The sequence below is a fragment of the Oratosquilla oratoria genome, chromosome 24, assembly GCF_046742065.1.
Source record: "Oratosquilla oratoria isolate Oo_2021 chromosome 24, ASM4674206v1, whole genome shotgun sequence".
Lineage (NCBI taxonomy): Eukaryota > Metazoa > Arthropoda > Malacostraca > Stomatopoda > Squillidae > Oratosquilla > Oratosquilla oratoria.
Genome location: NC_134800.1, coordinates 47064527 through 47084344, shown reverse-complemented (window position 1 = coordinate 47084344; position 19818 = coordinate 47064527). Strand labels below are relative to the sequence as shown.

General features: G+C 40.5%; 1 protein-coding gene across 7 annotated transcripts in view; it reads left to right on the top strand.

Moving 5' to 3' along the window:
* The window catches only part of Bruce (BIR repeat containing ubiquitin-conjugating enzyme), a 146129-nt gene that overhangs the window by 33469 nt on the left and 92842 nt on the right, over positions 1-19818 (top strand). For 5 of the 7 annotated variants that reach the window (XM_076208059.1, XM_076208057.1, XM_076208054.1 and 2 more), the window contains exons 11-23: positions 2657-2797; positions 2894-3446; positions 4913-5076; positions 6378-6521; positions 8024-8224; positions 9137-9361; positions 10687-10898; positions 14399-14685; positions 16054-16220; positions 16427-16777; positions 17071-17239; positions 17631-17900; positions 19058-19202. In XM_076208059.1, the coding sequence (XP_076064174.1) occupies positions 2657-2797; positions 2894-3446; positions 4913-5076; positions 6378-6521; positions 8024-8224; positions 9137-9361; positions 10687-10898; positions 14399-14685; positions 16054-16220; positions 16427-16777; positions 17071-17239; positions 17631-17900; positions 19058-19202 (3029 nt within the window). The remainder of the gene's footprint in view (positions 1-2656; positions 2798-2893; positions 3447-4912; positions 5077-6377; positions 6522-8023; positions 8225-9136; positions 9362-10686; positions 10899-14398; positions 14686-16053; positions 16221-16426; positions 16778-17070; positions 17240-17630; positions 17901-19057; positions 19203-19818) is intronic. The other 2 variants (XM_076208056.1, XM_076208058.1) reach the window with 2 other exon arrangements.

The following is a 19818-nucleotide window of genomic DNA, read 5'->3' as shown; positions in this document are numbered from 1 at the left end:
GGCCAGCCATCTTTTGGTGTTATTGTGCATGTCTGTGTTATATATTTTATTTGTTAGGTTGTGGCGGGGGATAGCATCAAAAGCTTTACTAATGTCTAATGTTATAAGAAGTGTTCTTTGGTGGGGCCTATCTGAATTGATGCCATCTAAAATTCTTTGTGTGAGGTTTGTCAGAAGAGTGTTTGTGGAGTGTAGTGGCCTAAAACCGTGTTGTGAGTCAGCAAGGGGAATATGTGGTGTGACAAGTTTTAAGTATTAGGCGTTCAATGACTTTAGAGGGGGTGCAGAGAAGTGTGATTGGACGGTGCGATGTTGGGATTGTTGGGTCTTTGTTCGGTTTTGGAATGGTGATTATTTTACCATGCTTCCAGATGTCGGGTATAGTGTTGTGTGAATAGCTGTAGTTTGCAATGTTTGTGAGTGCGTGTATACCTTGTGGTCCAATGTGTTTTAGGTGGATGTTGCTTATGTTATCAGGGCCACAGGCAGATGAGTGCTTGAGACTATGTATTATGAGTTTTGTCTGACTGTCTATGAAGGGTATATAGTCTGAGTCTGTGGGAAAGTCTTTCTTACGTCGAATGGTGCGTCGGTCGTCAGGGTGAGAAGTGAGATGGCTTGTCTGTGCAAAATGACGTATGATGAATGTGTTGGTTAGTTGGGACAGACATTGAGTATATTTTCATGTGTCTTCAGTGGGAGGATATTGGAATTTCTTGTCAAATAATCTGAGTAGGATGTTTCTTTTTGGATAGATTGATGGATATGTTTGCCCTTTCAGCTTTCTGTAAGAATTCTTTCAACTTGTTTAGATGTTATTAACAGGTGGGGCTGTATATAATCGCATCATCCAAATAACTGGATACTTTTCAAGCCAGTGATCTGGTGATTGATTAGTCTGTAATAAATTGCAAGTGTGTTTGTTAGCCCAAAAAGCAACACAATGAATTGATATAAACTGGGCTGATTCTACTTATCAATGAGGTCATCTATTGTGAGTACCCTATATCCATCAACTTTGGTGATAGGACTGATTAGATTATTTTGCAATTCAATGCCACCAAAAATTTGATTTCATCTTTCAGGATGGCCTTCCTTAGTGGGTTTATCCTGGAAAGAGATCCTATTAGGACTCTTAGAAATGGGTTCTGTATTATGAACTAATTCCAAGTTCTGTCTGAAGGAAAGGAGAGATGCATAGTCTTGAATGGTTTTACTAGAGTGGGCTCTGTGCTTATCCTTTAGATGGTTCATTTCGTGTCTTATTCCTCAAAACTTGGGAATTTTGAAGAGGGAGTTCTAGATGTAGAAGTTCATGTTCAGTATCACTGCTCTCCAGGACAGCTCCAGTGTTGTAAGAGGCATTTGGAATTATCTGATTTCGTGTCCAGACATGAGCTCTGCAGGAGAGTATACTAGGATCTCCTGCATTGATTGCAGATATTGCCACAACAAAGATTAGGGCAACCCTTCTACCTAATCCAGTCCATTTCCTGTGACATGCTTCATCATCAAGCTCATTAAAGTCTCATGGAACCTTGTTCAGAGCACGATGGGACTGAGAATGATGAGGAGTAAAGGGAGCATGGTTGATGATTAAGAGGTTGAGTAAACAAAAGGGATAAGATATTAGTTCCTTGATCACCCTGGACCTTGTATGTCTACTTCTTGGTCTTTTACACATTTCTATGTACTCCTTTTAAGACGTACATTTTCCAACTATGTATATCAAAAAGCTTCTTCCCCTTTATAAGAGAGGTGACCAGCCAAGGCATACACGTGGCTCCCACTAATCCCATACCCATCCAGCATCTATTTGTTTCCCTAAAATCTAAGCTCCTTGTGAATGAAGGGCTGTTCCTGGTTGCTACCCACTGCCCAGGTCAGAAGCAATGAAGTAAGACACAGCACCTTCGCATCAGAGCCATTCAGCCTAAGCTGGTGTACCCCCCCACATTTTCTAACTTCTGCAGTAATCTTTTGTATTGCACCTTGTCAAAAGTCATTTCCAAATCCAAATGTACACAATCCACTTATCCTGATTATACAGCACATCAACCAGTCAAACATAAACATTACAAATTGGTTACACAAGACTCCTTTTCTATATCCAGATTGACTTGATAGTGAACGGATTTGCAGTAAGGTTGAGTTTTGGTAATAGTGTGCAGTGTCTTAATATTTTCTTCCCATGATTAGTTATTGAAGGTTGGTTTGTTTTGAGTCTGAAAGTTGGTCCTGAGAATGAAGATTCTTTAAGCCATAAATTCAAATTATGCACCTAGAATATCTAGTCTTGAAGATTTTCTGATATTGACACTGATTGAGGCATGAGGTGCATGGACACCAAGAGAGTTAGGGTTAGTCAAGATGTGATGTGACACATCATTCCATTGTTCCTGGGTTTGTAAGAAATTATTCATGATAATGCTCTTAACCTGGGTGAGATATGTCTGAATTTCATACAAATTAAGGTACATTGGAATGGTGGGTAATTTAGAATCTGCTCAGATGTTTTGGTAAGAATATTCCCGGATTGAAGAATAGGGCTCAGCACAGATCTTCCTTAAGCACAATGGGAAGGACAAGACATCCCAACTTTTGTTTTGAGATTGAGTGTGATCCCCTTGCTGATTGACATTTTCCAACTGTTTAGCTTCACAAAGCTGTAGAGGATATGGCTGCTAAAAATCAGGCACTTGAGTTGCTTCTTGCCAAGAAGGCCACCAAGACTTACCTAGAGAAGCTACAGTCTCTGAGTGACCAGCTGGCTGCCATGAAACAGTGCCTTCACCAGGTAAGTCTCATCATGACCCCCTTTTATGCAGTTGCAGCATAGGCTTAGCCTAGGACTTAATATTATTATTTTTGTCTCTCTTGTGACTGGCTACAGGCAAAGCAGAGGACCCAGACACTGGCTAAGGTAGTGGCTGCTGGAGTACCAGAGGACCAAATAGAGGCTGTAGAAGTGGCTCAGACCAAGGAGGGGGGCCAGGACAACACACCAACTAAGTCTGACATCACCCCCGACCAGGAAGGATCACAGTCGAGCTCAACTCCAGAATCAGATGACCAGATCTACACAGCTCTCATACAAGCAGTATATGACTCTGCAGGAACTAATGGTCCTGTGGAGGTGTCGAGTAAAATTGACTTTGGTCTGGGCACTCTTGATACTCCACCTGACTCCAGCGGAACAGAAGGCACCCCTAAAGTACCTTCTGGTGACTCAGTGACCATGTCCAATGGCACTTTTAAAGAGGTCAAAACAAACACTTCCAGCAAAGATTCTGAAGCCTTTAAGAAGGTTGGACAGGGGAGCTTGGGAACTCCCTGGCAACAGTTGGTATCCTTGCCTCCTCAACAAATGCTTGTTATTGAGAGGATGCATTCAGGAGCTCGGCGCTTCGTGGTGCTTGACTTTGGTGCTCCCATTCTTTTAACAGGTGAGATTATAGCCTGACTGGCATAGTGGGATGAATTGAAAAGTGGATGTGGGGAAGATCGTGTTCAGAGAAAGGGAAGATATATAAAAACATGTATATGGATGGGTGGTGAGGGAGGTAAATATGAGAATGCTAGGCAAAGGTTTGGGCTTGGAGAGTGAGGAGTAAGGAAATGGAAGGTGAGCCAGTTGTTGTTTGCTGATGACATTGATTGTGGATGAGTCAGAGGATAGACTAGCTTTTGGTGGTGAAGTTTGGGAGGGTTTGTGAGAGGATAGTGCTAAAAGTAGATGTGGGTAAAAGTAATCCATTGAGATACAAGGAGCGATGATGGTGCTGGGTTGGGGTTTTTAAAAGATTAGTGGCTGGAAGAATTGAAGAGCTCTAGATATTTGGGGTCACATGTGGCTAGGAGTGGAGGTGACTGAGGCAAGTGAATGGCCGAGAGGCATGAAAAATGTCATAAGAAATAGGTATCTGGTGGTAAATGCAGAGAGAAGGTTGAGTGATTATGCATATTGTGCTGTATAAAGCAAAGAGTTGGAATTTGAAAGATGTAGAAACGAGGATCTCAATATTTTTGAAATGAAGTGTTTGAGAATTATGGTAGGTGGTTTGAAGATGGATAGTGTGAGAAATGTAGGGGTGAAGCAGAGAACAGGGTTGGGAAGGAAGGTGTCACATAGGGTACATGAAGAGTGTTGAGATGGTTTGAGCATATGGAAAGAATAAGCGAGTAATTACTAGCTAAAGAGTGGAAAGCGGAAGTGGATGGAGTGAATTTTAAAGGATGAAAATGAAATGGATGGATGGAATGCCTCAAGTGAGGATAGGAGAACTCAAAAGATAGGAGTGATTAGAGCAGTGTTTCTCAACCTTTTACCTTGTGAAACCTTTAAAATAAATTGCATGTCTTAAGGAACCCCTGCTCAAAAAAAAAAAAACGTATACCATATCTTTCTCATTTTATTTTCATTGTAATAATAGGTTAGATAGAATGATGTCTGTTATATTATTACAATAACCTTTTGCGAAACCTTAGGGTTCCGTGGAACCCTGGTTGAGAAATGCTGGATTAGAGAATGATTCTAAATGGATGAAGAATGGCCTGAAGGGAAGCTCTTCATGTTGAGGGAATGATTTTTGCCATATAATAAAGCAGTGGAGTAAATTATCTGTGGTTGTCAGGCCCTTCTATAGAATCGGTCTGTTTGGCTGCATTCCATTTAATGCAAACAATGGAATGTTAAGACACTTAGATTGGATGAGTGACAAATGGATATTGGATAGGAGTGGGATGGGTTAGGGGTGGATGCATGCTTTGCCTCAGCCACCCCATTTATAAGGAGGAAAATGGCCTGTTTGTGTGTATGTAATTCTATAATGGAATGGAATATAGTCACATAACCAAGGAAAGGTTATAATGATAGTGATTGGAAATCTTTCATCCCTGTGGGTCTTTCCAGATGTGGTAATTCCTGCATGTAGTGATTTGGTCTCCCTGAGCATTGACCTGTGGATGACTGGTGAGGAACTAGATGGAGAGCGCCTAGTGGTTGCTCCAGACATTGGGGTCAGACCTTTGGTACTGGCAGATTTGCAGCCCCCACCTTTGTGCAGGTTCCTAAAAGTAAGTACTATTGAGCTTGTATTTACCTAATTGCATTGCCATAATTTAGATATATGGGCTGGAGCTATGTTCATGGGATCCTATCTCTATTGATCAAACTTTGATTCAAAATCATTTATGTTGTTCACCTCTATTTGTTTCTTCAAGTTGTTCCATACATTTACACATCTATATAGAAAGCTATGTTTTTGCATTCTTCAAGCAGACTTCTTTATTTATCTTTTTTTTTTTTTTTTTTTTTTTACTATGTCCTCATGATGTTCTCTCATTCTCTCTGTTGCTGTAATGAAATTACACCCGTATATACACTGGAAAATTGTCTTTCATTATTTATATACATACATACATATGCTAAAGGCTTTTTCCCCCTACATGGGGGATAGCCAAAAAGAAAAAGGCATAGAAACTACTCCCACCCATTCTATTTCCTGGAATAGGTGGAAGTGGAATGGGTAGGAGTGGGTGTATACATTTTGACTTGGGTACCTCCTTTATTAGGGGGAAGAAGCCCTTGTTATGTCCATACATACATACATACATATATATATATATATATATTTATATATATATATATATATATATATATATGTTTATATATATTTATATATATATATATATATATATATATATATATATATATATATATATATATATATATATAACACACCAAAGGTTTTTTCCTCCTTACAAGGGAGATAGCCAAAAAACAAAGGCATAAAAACCACTCGTACCAATTCCATCCCAACATACTCCACTTCCATCCACCCCCTTCCCTCCTCCTTATCTTGGCACCTCCTGGTGCCATATATTTATTCTTGAGTGTATGAGAGAGAACAATTGTCATGTAATGAAGTGGTTGGGTTAAACCATTTTTGGCTCTTGGGTCCTACATTGCCTCTAACCCAAGCTGTGCAGGGTTGGATAGGAACCCCATGTCCATTAGGAACTAAGATGAAAGAGAGAATAAATAGATGTTGTATGGATGAAGAGTAGGTACATACTCTGACTTGGCTACCACTCTTACAAGAAGGTTGAAAGGGTCTTTTGGTATACATTTGTATGTATTTACCTAATTGTAATATATATAGGAAAGGAGTTACATTTATGAGATTTGTCTTTTATTCATGTGGCATGATTGCAGGCTGTTTGCTTAGACTTGGACACCCCTTTTATATGGTGGAAAAAACTGCCTTTCAGTATGTGTTGGTATACTTCCCATGGGTATGAGGAGTCACTTATTGTGCCTCACATCTGTTTTCTCATTGCAATAACTCTTAACTGGACCTGCATATTTCTTCCAGGTAACAACACTTGGGCGATATGGAATGAACACCTCACAGTGCAAAATACCTGTTGGGGCATTCTATGGTCATACCTTAATTCTTCCATGGCAGTTGTCACCTGGCCAGTCCCAGATCAATGTTATTACCAAAGCCAGTGCACAGGTGAGTTTGATTATCAGATTAGAGGCTCTATTGAATGTTTTTGCTGTTGGCAATGTGTGTGCATTTGTGTTTGCATGTGTTTACATGTGTGTATGTGTTTATTTATTTACGTAGTTGTATCATCAAATTCCATGCTACAAAGCCCTCTGTGAGGGGCACCGTCCTATCCTCCTGATAGGGTGGGAGCGTGTGATGTTAAACCATATCATCATCATCATTTACCTAGTTGTATTTTATGGGACGAGAGCTATGCTCGTATGGACCCATTTTTGTATCTCTCTGCATCCAGTTTATTCTTAAAATCTTGTATAGTTTTGGCATTCACTGTTTCTCCATTTAGTTTGTTCCAGACATCAATCACTCTATGTGGGAAACTATTCTTTTTCAAATCTCTTCTGTAACTGTCCTTCTTTAGCTTTTCATGTCCTCTTGTTTCTCTTCTGTCCCATTTTAATAAGTCGTCTCTATCAAGAATTTCCATCCCTTTCATAATTCTGTAAATGGTCAACAAATCACCTCTTTCTCTTCTCTGTTCCAGTGTTGATAGATGTAATTTCTCCAATCTTTGTTCGTATGTCAAATTTGATAGTGTAGGTGCCATTTTTGTCGCTGCTCTTTGAATTCTTTCTAATTTTCTTATGTTTTTTTTGTGCTAGGTGCCCATAGTGTTGCAGCATACTCTAGTTTAGGTCTTATTAGTGCAACCACTATTTTCTTTACCATTTCTTCATCCATGTAGTCGAAGGCCACTTTCATTGATCTTAAGTTAAAAGTCTCTCCAACTAATTTATTGACATGTTTATCAGGTGTCAAGTCACTTGAGATGATCACTCCAAGGTCTCTTTCTGAGTTGACTTTTTTGACTTCCTTGTTACCAATTTTATATTGACCTGATATTCGATTTTTGCTTTTTACAAATTCCATTATACTACATTTCTTAATGTTAAAGTTCATTTCACACCTCTGACTCCATTCCCATATTTTGTTCAGGTCTTCTTGTAGTGATCTGCAATCTTCTTCTGTGCTTCCTCTCTTGAGTAATTTGGCATTGTCAGCAAAGAAGTTCATGTAGCACTTCACTCCCTCATCCATATCATTTATATATATGGCAAACATTAAAGTGTGTGTGTGTGTGTGTTTGTTTGTTTGTTTGCTTGTTTCTGTGTTTCTTTTCTTTTCTCTTCTTGAAAGTCAAGGGACCAATGATAAATACATGCTTGTAGCAGTCCTACAAGATGGACAGTGCAGCTGCCCATTGCTTTGCCCAGCAAGTTAGACTACTTCTTACAATTTTAAACATATGGAGACAAGACAGTTGGTGATTGCTCCTTTCCAGCTACTTTCAGCCAGTGACCTAGAGACAGTCACACACTAATACATCAGTCTATAGTTGCTTCCCAGAGAAATCAGTGGGAGGGACTAAGAACAATTGTCGTCCATATGTTTCACAATTTACTATTATTTTATTTGAATTTTAATCTTGCCTTCTTTTTTTGCAACAGGCTCAACTCGCAGTCCTGGGTAGTGTAGTGGAAGACATAGGATGTCGCTACAGCTTGGCCTGTAGTAAGCTACGGGCATTACTCCAACCCCTTTTGGTTTTGCCCAATTCGGCAGTGCACACAACTTTCTCCTCAAGTGGGGCCCAGTTAGCTGGAGCCTCTGATGCAGAGATGGAGAAGAAGATCAACCATGCATACCAGGTGGGAAGCATTAGATGAGCTAGGTGGGGATGTTTTATGGTATGAATCAGGCAGTCATTCTATTGCACTAATTCTGTCTTGCAAGAGACCTGTAGTCCCTGGAAAATGGGCCTCTGCCACCAGTTCAGTCTTTAATTTATTCAATGAAAATATCTTGTGTTGCTGTCTGGAAAGAGTGAGTGTGGGACATTAAATTTCAGGGCAGTGGACAAGGTGCAGGGATGACCCGTCATCCAGGAGGTGCTCAGATAAGAGGGAGGGTGGAGGGGTGTGGAGTGTATTCAGGGATGGAATGGGTGGAAATTATTTTATGCCTTTCCCTTTTTGGCTACCTCCCTTGTAAGGGGGAAAAAGCCTTGGTATATGTATGTATGTTAGAATTGTAGCAAAGTTAGTTGAAGTTATAAAATGATGTAGCATAAGAAAATGTGTAGTTATGTTCCCTGTAGAATTGGTCATTGTATGTTTATTGTAAAGATGGCCATTACCAGTTACCTGGAAGCTGTGGATCTCTTGCCAGAGAGATCTGCAACAACAGGTCAATTGATTTTAAGGGACCAGTGACTAGTAATTGCTTATGGTGGTCCTGCAACAGGAAGATGATTCTCGTGTGCCTGGCTTGTGGGACCACCACTTACAAGTATCCATTATTGGTCCCATGTACTGTGAATGGAGCAAAAAGCAGTTGCAAACTTGAAAGTAGATGACCATCTTAAGTCCAAAGGAAATGGCTGGACAGATTCTTAGCTTTTCTCCTTAAGCCAGATGAGAATTAATCATGGACCTTGCATAAGAATCAAGTACTTTCTTGATTTAATTAAGTTCTGTATATGAACAGCTTCTTGACTGAGCTTTGTTTCATGTTTAGAGTAGTTTTAAGTCCATTAATGTATACTTTTTATTTTCTTTCAGGAATGTGTTCTAGAGCAACAGCATCTAAATTTGGTGGTGTCCGTCATGAGAAGGCTACAGCGTGTAGTGTCTGGTCGATTGGTCAATGGACTGGTTTCAGCCCAGACCAATGCTCAGCAACATTTACTCTCCCTTTCATCGGCTTCCTCGGATAAACTAGCCACTCTTACGCAGTACCTCCTGAACTGCCTTCTTACGTTATCACTTCCAATTACTTCATTGCCTGTGAGTTGTTATTTATATAGTAATGATTATTGCCTTAGTTTTGCTGACTGGAAACTCACAGTCCATGGGTTGTCCCCTAGATCTGTGGGAAGAGACATAAAACTGTTGTCTCTGTTGTATTAGTGTGGGATTGTGTCTGTTATGGGCTGAAGGTGGAAGGAAGGGAAGTAGTCACCAGTTGTCTGTTCACCATATGTGAAAAGGGGGAGAAAAATGATAGATCTTGAGCCCTGGAGACTACAACAGCGCACCTGCAGATAGAGGTGATGGGATTATCATTTGTGTATCATTATGATAGTATAGTTTAAGTAGTATGGTCGCCAATTAAGTGAAGTGGCCTTGCTGTGGACGTGCTGTGTCTTGCTGCATTGCTTCTGACCCAGGGCAGTGGGTGGGATACAGGGATGACCCATCATCTATGAGGAGCTAAGATGAGAAGGAAGAAAGGGTGGTGGATGGGAGTGGAATGGGTGGGAGTGGGTACTTGCCTTTTGACTTTGCTACCTTCCTGGTAAGGGGGAAAAAACTTTGGTATATAGATAGATAATAGAAGTAGTATGGTGGAAGGTTACAAGAATGGATATAGTGAAAAATGGGGAGATGAGGTAGGGAGGAATGTGGGAAGATAGGATTAATCAAAGAATGCTGGGATAGTTTGGGTCTATGGAAATAATAAATGAAGAATAGCAAATAAAATGTGGAAGGCAGAGGTGGATGGAGTGAACTTAAGGCTAAGTTTGAGAATGGGATGAATGGATAGGGTGAAGAAGGTTTCAGATGCCAGGGGAATGTGCCTTCAACAGGGAAGGGAGAGGGCAAGAATTAAGTGTGAGTGAAGAGTAGTTGTGAATGGAAGATAAATTGATTTGGCCTGAAGGGATTTCTTCTTTGCTCTATATTTTCATGAGTGGACAAAGGTGGTGGGGAGGATCCTCATGTAAGTGAAGCATTGGGGGTAAACCAGCTTAGGCTGTATGGCCCTGATGTGAAGGTGTTGTGTCTTGCTGCATTGCTTCTGACCTGGGCAGTGGGGATGAGGGGGTAGGAAAGGTCCTTCATCCACAAGGAACTAAGACAGAAAGGAAACGGAAGTAAATGGGTAATGGATAGATGAGGGGGTGGGTACACGCCTCAGCCGGCTACTTCCCTTGTAAGGGGGAAGGAGCCTTATGGTATATAGGTGGATATATAGATAGTGGAGGTGCACAACCATGTCTTTCAAGTTTTCTCGTCGTTATAGTATGGAATTTTATTCTCTAGGCACATCCACTGATTGCCATCTACAGAGTATATCATAATATATCTTCCCTGTGCTTTACCTACAGGTCCCTCATAACTTGATGGACTGGTGCAGCCCTGACCAGGCAAGGACACTGGTGGAGCAGGTGTGCCTGTGGGGGCCACGTGGGGCACAGGTTGGTGTTGCATCATTGCTGGCAAGGCTGTGTGCAGGTCAGCCATGGTGGGGTGACTTCTTGGCAGAAACCATGGTTTCCCTCTTCTCGGCCAAAAACACAGTTCACTTCCCAACAACAAGGTGGGTGTATGAAATATGTAATATGTTTGCTCTCTCTCTCTCTCTCTCTCTCTCTCTCTCTCTCTCTCTCTCTCTCTCTCTCTCTCTCTCTCTCTCTCTCTCTCTCTCTCTCTCTCTCTCTCTCTCTCTCTCTCTCTCTCTCTCTCTCTCTCTCTCTCTCTCTCTCTCTCTCTCTCTCTCTCTCTCTCTCTCTCTCTCTCTCTCTCTCTCTCTCTCTCTCTCTCTCTCTCTCTCTCTCTCTCTCTCTCTCTCTCTCTCTCCTCTCTCTCTCTCTCTCTCTCTCTCTCTCTCTCTCTCTCTCTCTCTCTCTCTCTCTCTCTCTCTATATATACTCTCTCTATATACTCTCTCTATATACTCTCTCTATATACTCTCTCTCTATATACTCTCTCTCTATATACTCTCTCTCTATATACTCTCTCTCTATATACTCTCTCTCTATATACTCTCTCTCTATATACTCTCTCTCTATATACTCTCTCTCTATATACTCTCTCTCTATATACTCTCTCTCTATATACTCTCTCTCTATATTCTCTCTCACTATATTCTCTCTCTATATACTCTCTCTCTATATACTCTCTCTCTATATACTCTCTCTCTATATACTCTCTCTCTATATACTCTCTCTCTATATACTCTCTCTCTATATACTCTCTCTCTATATACACTCTCTATATACACTCTCTCTATATACTCTCTATATACTCTCTCTCTATATACTCTCTCTCTCTATACTCTCTCCCTATATTCTCTCTCTCTCTATATTCTCTCTCTCTCTATATTCTCTCTATATTCTCTCTCTCTCTATATTCTCTCTCTCTCTATATTCTCTCTCTCTCTCTTTCCTCTCTCTCTCTTTCCTCTCTCTCTCTCTCTCTCTCTCTCTCTCTCTCTCTCTCTCTCTCTCTCTCTCTCTCTCTCTCTCTCTCTCTCTCTCTCTCTCTCTCTCTCTCTCTCTCTCTCTCTCTCTCTCTCTATCTCTCTATCTCTAAGACTCTCTCTCTATATATATATATCTCCGTCTCTCTTTCTCTTCTCTCTGACTGTGTGTGTGTGTATTTACCTAGTTGTATTTTACAGGACAAGAGCTATGCTTGTAGTGACCTGTTTTCATATCTCTCTGCATCCAGTTTATTCATAAAATCTTGTATAATTTTGGGACTGTTTCACCATTTAGTTTGTTCCAGACATCAATCACTCTATGTGGGAAGCTATTCTTTTTCAAATCTCTTCTGTAACTGCCCTTCTTTAGCTTCTTTTTGTGTCTATTGTTTCTCTTCTGTCCTATTTTAATAAGTCATCTCTATCAAGAATTTCCATCCCATTCATAATTCTGTAAATGGTCAACAAATCACCTCTTTCTCTTCTCTGTTCCAATGTTGATAGATGTAATTTCTGCAATCTTTGTTCGTATGTCAAATTTGATAGTGTAGGTGCCATTTTTGTCGCTGCTCTTTGAATTATTTCTATTTTTTTTTTTTTTTTTTTTTTTTTTTTTTTCCTAGGTGCCCATAGTGTTGCAGCATACACTAGTTTAGGTCTTATTAGTACAATCATTATTTTCTTTAACATTTCTTCATCCAGGTAGTTGAAGGCAATTTTCATTGATCTTGGTAAGTTGAAAGTCTCTCCAACTAATTTATTGACATGTTTATCAGGTGTCAAATCACTTGAGATAATCACTTCCAGGTCCCTTTTGGAATTTACCTTTTTGACTCCCTTGTTACCAATTTTATATTGACCCGATATTTTATTTTTGCTTTTTCCAAATTCCATTATACTACATTTCTTAATGTTAAAGTTCATTTCACACCTCTGACTCCATTCCCATATTTTGTCCAGGTCTTCTTGTAGCAATCTGTGTTTGTATTTACCTTGTTTTTTACGGGAAGAGAGCTATACTTGTAGTGACCCGTTTTCATATCTCTCCGCATCCATTTTATTCTGAAAATCATGTATAGTTTTAGCACTCCCTGTTTCTCCATTTAGTTTGTTCCAGACATCAATCACTCTATGTGGGAAGCTATTCTTTTTCAGGTCTCTTCTGTAACTGTCCTTCTTTAGCTTCTTTTCATGTGCTCTTGTTTCTCTTCTGTCCTATTTTGATAAGATAAGTAGTCTCTATCGAGAAATTCCATCCCTTTCATAATTCTGTAAATGGTCAACAAATCACCTCTTTCTCTTCTCTGTTCCAATGTTGATAGATGTAATTTCTGCAATCTTTGTTCGTATGTCAAATTTGATAGTGTAGGTGCCATTTTTGTTGCTGCTCTTTGGATTCTTTCTAAATTTCTTGTGTGTTTTTTTGTGTTAGGTGCCCATAATGTTGCCACATACTCTAGTTTAGGTCTTATTAGTGTAACCACTATTTTCTTTACCATTTCTTCATCCATGTAGTCAAAGGCCACTTTCATTGATCTTAACAATTTAAAAGTCTCTCCAACTAATTTATTGACATGTTTATCAGGTGTCAAGTCACTTGAGATGATCACTCCCAGGTCCCTTTCTGAATTGACTTTTTTGACTTGTTTCCAATTTTATATTGTGTGTGTGTGTGAGTTTATTTGTTCATTTAAGAAGAAAAATAAGCATAAGTACATTTGGGCCAAGGGGATGTGTGGGAAGATAGTCAAGAGTGTATCAGTGGATTATATGGTGATGCCCAAAAGGATGATTGGAAGAGTAGTAGATGTGAATCTGTTCTGAGAAGATGGTGGAATTTGTGACCATCATCTGATAAAGAGAAATTGAGTGGTGGTTAACTGACTGAAGAAAGAAGACAATGGTCGGGAGGCAGAAAGGTCTGAAAGTGAGAAGTTGAACAAGAACAAATACCAGGCTAAGTTGAGAAGGGTATGGAATGTAATGGAAAATTAAAGAGGAGTAGAGGAAGAATGGATATGTTTCAGTGAGGTATTGAAAGTTGTAAAGACAGTTTGTGGGATGAGAAGGATAGGAGGGAACAGAAGGATAGGCAGTGATTGGAAGAATGAAGAGGTAAGGGCATTGGTGGCAGAAGAGTCAAGCATATGAGGAATGATTGCAATAAAGAAATAAGGAAGCATGTGAGAGGTATAGAATAAAGAAGGTGAAACAAAAAAGGGATTTTTCCTTGTCTTCTCATTTTCTGCATGAGGAAACTGAGGGAGGGGGTTGCTGATTAAGTGAAGCAGCCTTGCTGTGGGTGTGCTGTGTCTTGCTGCATTGCTTCTGACCCAGGGTAGTGGGTGAGATACTGGGATGACCTGTCATTCAGGAGGATCCTAGAAAAGAGGGAGGAAGGGGTAGTAAATGGGAGTGGAGTATGTGGGGATGAAATGGGTGGGAGTGGATTCATGCCTGTGATTTTTACTACTTCCCTTGTAAGGGGGAAATAGCCATTGGTATATGTATTTATGATATATTAGTTTGAAATGTATGTGAATGCTCTAGTATTTAGTTTATGATAACACTATATTAACAGATTTTATAAGTAAGCTGTTGTATATTTCTTTCAGAGTGTTTGCCCTATTAACATATCTTGGACAAAAGAGTGTAGCAAGTGGAAGAGGCAGCCAAGTGATTGATGCTGTTTTGAGAGTTTTATCTGTGCAGTTACAAGGAACTATACCAAGCACAGCTGGTGCTGTCGCTGGCTTCAGTACTGGGCAGTGGACCAGTTGGCAGGGAGCTAGTACACAGGTGGACAATCACCTAGTTTCCTGGCTCCTGCTCTTCCTCTCTTTGTGCCTTGACTCCCTCACACCCTCCCGCCCAAGTGACTCAGAGAAAGGAAAGGATACAGGTTTGTTTCCCACCAGTTTGACTGTAATGTAGTTGAATAATTATTGAAACCTTGTTCCTTATGTTCTGTATAGTGTTGTAGTTTTTGTGTATGGATGGAATATGTTCAGTTAGAAGGTTTTCTGGTGCTTGACTGTAATGTAGTTGAATAATTATTGAAACCTTGTTCCTTATATTCTGTATAGCGTTGTAGTTTTTGTGTATGGATGGAATATATTCAGTTAGAAGGTTTTCTGGTTATAGAGGAAGACATCATTACAGTAGGTTTCACTGTAAAATAATTTTTGACTAGTTCTGTATTGCAATGAATTATCTTTATTTTCTATACTTCACTATACATTGAAGATTTCATTTGTATCAATTTTGACCACTTTTGTTTAGAGAAATATGCAACTGCATAGTTATGTGGAGGAAATTTTCCTTGTTAAAGTATACACTCACCCTACACCCATGCCACACCCACCCAGAAGTCATTTGTTGCTTCTCAGATCACAGCACTCACTGGGTGAAGGGTCATTCCTGGTCCGTGCCTCACTGATTGACAATTCTGTTGCATCCAGTTCCTTCTTCACCCAATTTACTATATTCTTAGTCTTTGTTTCAAGTTTAATCCATCCATTTCTGCTTGTCATTATTATTATTATTATTATTATTTATCTCTCTCTCTCTCTCTCTCTTTTTCTCTTTCATTCTCTCTTTCATTCTCTCTCTCTCTTTCTCTCTTTCTCTCTCTCTCTCTCTCATTCTCTCTCTCATTCTCTCTCTCTCTCTCTCTCTCTCTCTCTCTCATTTTCTCTCTCTCATTCTCTCTCTCTCATTCTCTCTCTCACATTCTCTCTCCTCTCATTCTCTCTCCTCTCTCTCTCTCTCTCTCTCTCTCTCTCTCTCTCTCTCTCTCTCTCTATCTCTCTTCTCTCTCTCTCTCTCTTTCTCTCTCTCTCTCTTCTCTCTTTCTCTCTTTCTCTTTCTTTCTCTCTCACATTCTCTCCATGTACCCAAATCATCATAGCACTCTTTGGCCTACTCTGTGACTGCTCTCCGGCTCACCTCCACATATCTCGTTTTCTTTATCCTTACAACACCTAGTGTATTTCTCAGACATTATTAGGTTTTTCCTTTCTTCCTCCTTCAAGTTCCTCTATCTGGCCTCCATCATAACTCTTTGCATATTTCTTCACGTTACTTTTACATTTACCACAAATTTAGACATCAGAAGATGTAGGTCAGTCATTCAAGGCTACACTCTCAAGACTCATTCTGCAGTGAATAGACTTGTTTTGCTTCAAATAGAACAGAATTTACCACAGGAGCCATAGTGGTAAGGGATATGAAACTATAAATATTCAGACACATTTCCTTGCCATTTTAGGGAGCAGCCGATGGTCGTGGTTGATAGCAGAGACTTGCCTTCAGCGGCGAGGCTCCGAGGCTAACCGTGGTGCACCTCGCACCTCCAGGGAACGACTACGCAAGAGGCTCGTGCATCACAAGCAGCAGCTAGTCAACCTGGAAACTGCATCAAAGTCTTTTGGTGAGGTTAGTAAAAAAGCAGAACCTGGTGGGAGATCAATTGCTGCTGCTTTGGCAGAGTGTTTAACCCTTTCAGCCCCAATGATGATGTTCAGGTTTTGTTTTGTCATTAACCAGAACAAAGTCTGTAAGGAGTATCATGAGGTCAAAGGGTTTGAGTTTGAAATAGGCCCCAGCATAGACTATAAGTAGCTTACATAATCCGAATCAAGGTTTTGGACTTGCAGGTGCTTGCGGGCTTGACCGGAAAGATGACGCAGAAATTAGATATGCCAAAGTTGGTGAAGCAGTCTGAGCAGATGTTTAAGAAAATTCAGAAGCAGCATGCTCTTAAACATTTTAAAGACTTGTGCTCCATACGAAGACATGAATCCTTACGGAGATATTCTAGAATGGCCAGTGGAACTGGCAATGGAACTCGAAAGGAGGACAGTGATCCTCCTGTAGACACATTCACTCCTTTGGACAGATCGTATGCACTCTCGGTTGCAAGAGGGCTCATACTTCTCCTTACCAATACAAGGTCGCCCTGCAGTGTAGACACATTCCTCTTGATCTGCAAGGTTGGTTTGTATGAAGAGCATTGACATGTGAAGGTATATGTATATATGATTTATTTTATAGCCCCTGGATAATGGTAACACCACTGGATTTAGATTCAGTTTTGGCTAATAACTGTTTTAATCAGCCATAAGTTGTAATCTAGTCTTATCATTATTTTTAATGAGCAAGATCCTTTTCAAACCAGGTATTACTCCACAAGGGATGAATGTTTATAAACCCTTCATAATTGGAAATAGTGCATTTTTAGAATAGTTATGTAGTTTGTGCACCTGAATTTTCTCATTCATTGTAGGTTGTGGGTGGTATAGTCAGTGTTACCAGGCCAAGCATTGGCCTGAGTGGAGTCATGAATGGCTCCCAGTTGGAATCCTTGATTCGTCATGCTCTCATGCTTGACTCATCATGGGGAGCGCCTTGGGCCTTACATGCCCTTACGTGTCTTCTTCAGGATATTCTGGAAGGTAAATGGCCAAGAAAAAATTATATATAGATTTAGATATGTATAAGGGATAAGATATGATAAGAGGGAGGGTGGGGGTGTGTGGAGTGTATTCAGGGAGGGAATGGGTGGAAATTATTTTATGCCTTTTCCTTTTTGGCTACCTCCCTTGTAAGGGGGAAGGAGCCTTGGTATATGTATGTATGTATGTATGTATATCTAAGTGAGGGAAGTCTGTCAGTATATTGAAGGAGTGCATGTGTAGTTCCACTATATAAAGGAAAAGACTAGAATAGTAAAACTTGACTCAAAGGAACTACAATAAAGTAGTGTGAAACAATTGCTTAGGTTAACATACAGTCTAGGTGAAAAAAAGAATAAAAAAAATTGTAATTTGGACACTCTCAATGCAGGGGAACGTTTGTATGGCAACATCATCATGACAGCGGACCAGCATGGTGAAGAAGGGGAAGAGTATGATCTGACATCAGTGGAGTCTGAGACCTCGGAGTCCCTGATGGGGGCCACAGGTGGAACCCCAACCACCAGTTCCTCTGCTGCCACCAGTGCAACTCCGACAACACAAGTGGCACAGGCTGACCAGTCAGCAACGTCATCCAGTCCCCCAACTGTCAGTATTGCTACAGCTTGTTTTACAGGCCTGGAGGAGGAGGAATTAACAGGTGATTATCTACAGCCATTTTAATGGTAATTATGTAATTGTACACACACATAACAAAGGCCTTTTTCCCCATACGAAGGAGGTGGCCAAAGTCAAAGGCATAAATCCACTCCCATCCATTTCATCCCCACATACTCCACTCCCATTTACCACCTCTCCCTCCCTCTTGTCTTGGCTCCTTCTGGATTATGTAATTGTAATCTCTCTAAATCAATAAATACCGAAAGGCATCTTCCCCAATGCAGCTATCGAATATCCATATATATATATATATATATATATATATATATATATATATATATATATATATATATATATATATATATATATATATATATATATTTATGTTAGCTCTGTGTGGATGAAAGGCTATTCCTTCCCCCTTTCTGATTGCCTGGGTCAGAAGCAATGCAGCAAGACACAGCACATCCACAGTAGAGAAGACTATTTAGGGCTTCCTCCTCCTTATAAGAGAAGTAGCCAGTCAAAGGAAACATCCACCCCCACACCCATCCCACAACCATTTGCTTCCCCTCTATCTTAGTATCTTGTGGGTGAAAGGCCATGCCTGCTTCCCATCCATTGCCTAGGTCAGAAGCAATGCAGTAAGACACAGCACATCCACAGCAGGGCTGACAACTGAAGCAGATTTATTCCCACTGCCTCCTTACATGTAGACCCTCCATCCTTGTTTGCTCACATCAGCCATTTGGATAAAAAAAATTATTGGGTGGGGGATGGGGGGTGAGGGAGTATGTATGAGACATAAATTGATGCAGTCCAAAGGGATTTCTCCCCATCTTCTTTTCTGCATGAGGGGACGGGAGGGGGGGGGGGGTTACTGAATTAATGAAATGGCCTTGCTGTGGATGTGCTGTGTCTTGCAACATTGCTTCTGATCCAGGGCAGTGGACAAGATGCAGGGATGACCCATCATCCAGGAGGTGCCAAGATAAGAGGGAGGGAAGAGGTTAGAGGGGCATGGAGTATGTAGGGGATGGAATGGGTGGGAGTGGTTTCTATGCCTTTGTTTTTTGGCTACCTTCCTTGTAAGGTGGGGGGGAAAGGCTTTGGTATATGTATGTATTTCTAATCAGTCTATTGTGTGCATTTCTTAAGTTTATGCTTCAATTTTATAATTGTTTTTATACTTTCTAGGAATGGATCGCAAGTACTCCTGTATTGACACCGAAGACAGCAGTGAAAGTGAAGACATGATCTGTGAAATCCTTTCTGGAATGCCGATGGGAAGCAACAAAAGTGCCTGGGAGAAGGGCTCTTGGTACCAAGGGTCGCCATATTAGTGAGTACTTTTGAAGTAGTCCTGAAGAGCCTTAGGTTCAGAAAGATGATGGATAAGGACAGTTAAATCTAGTGCTAAATATTTTCATTGCACTGGGGAAGAGAGGGGGTTCCCTTGGAATGATATAAAGGATGAGGATGAACTAAGATGAATGGAATTTTTATTGTTTTGTCAACAATTTCTCAGCCTATGATACAGGGTAGTGGGTGAGATGCAGGGATGATCCATCATCCAGGAGGAACCAAGAAAAGAGGGAAGGAGGTGTGATGAATGGGAGTGGAGTGGGTGGAGAAGTGAAGTGGATAGAAGTGGAATTGTGCCATTTGACTTTTACCTACCTCCCTTGTAAGGGGGGAAAAAGCCCTTAGTATATGTATGTCAACATTTTCCCAACACTTCTCTCCTGTAGGCTAATATTGTGCTGGGATGAATGGAAGGGCACAGAAATGGGAGACATGAAAGGATAATTGGAGAAGTTGGTAGTGACACTAAAAGAGGTGGCTCTGGCTCTGTTCTGTGTGAGAAGGGATGTACAGTGGCAGAGAGGAACTAATTGGCAAAGTGAGGAAGTGGAGCACTGTAGAATGAAACTATAAGTAAACATGAGCAGTGACTG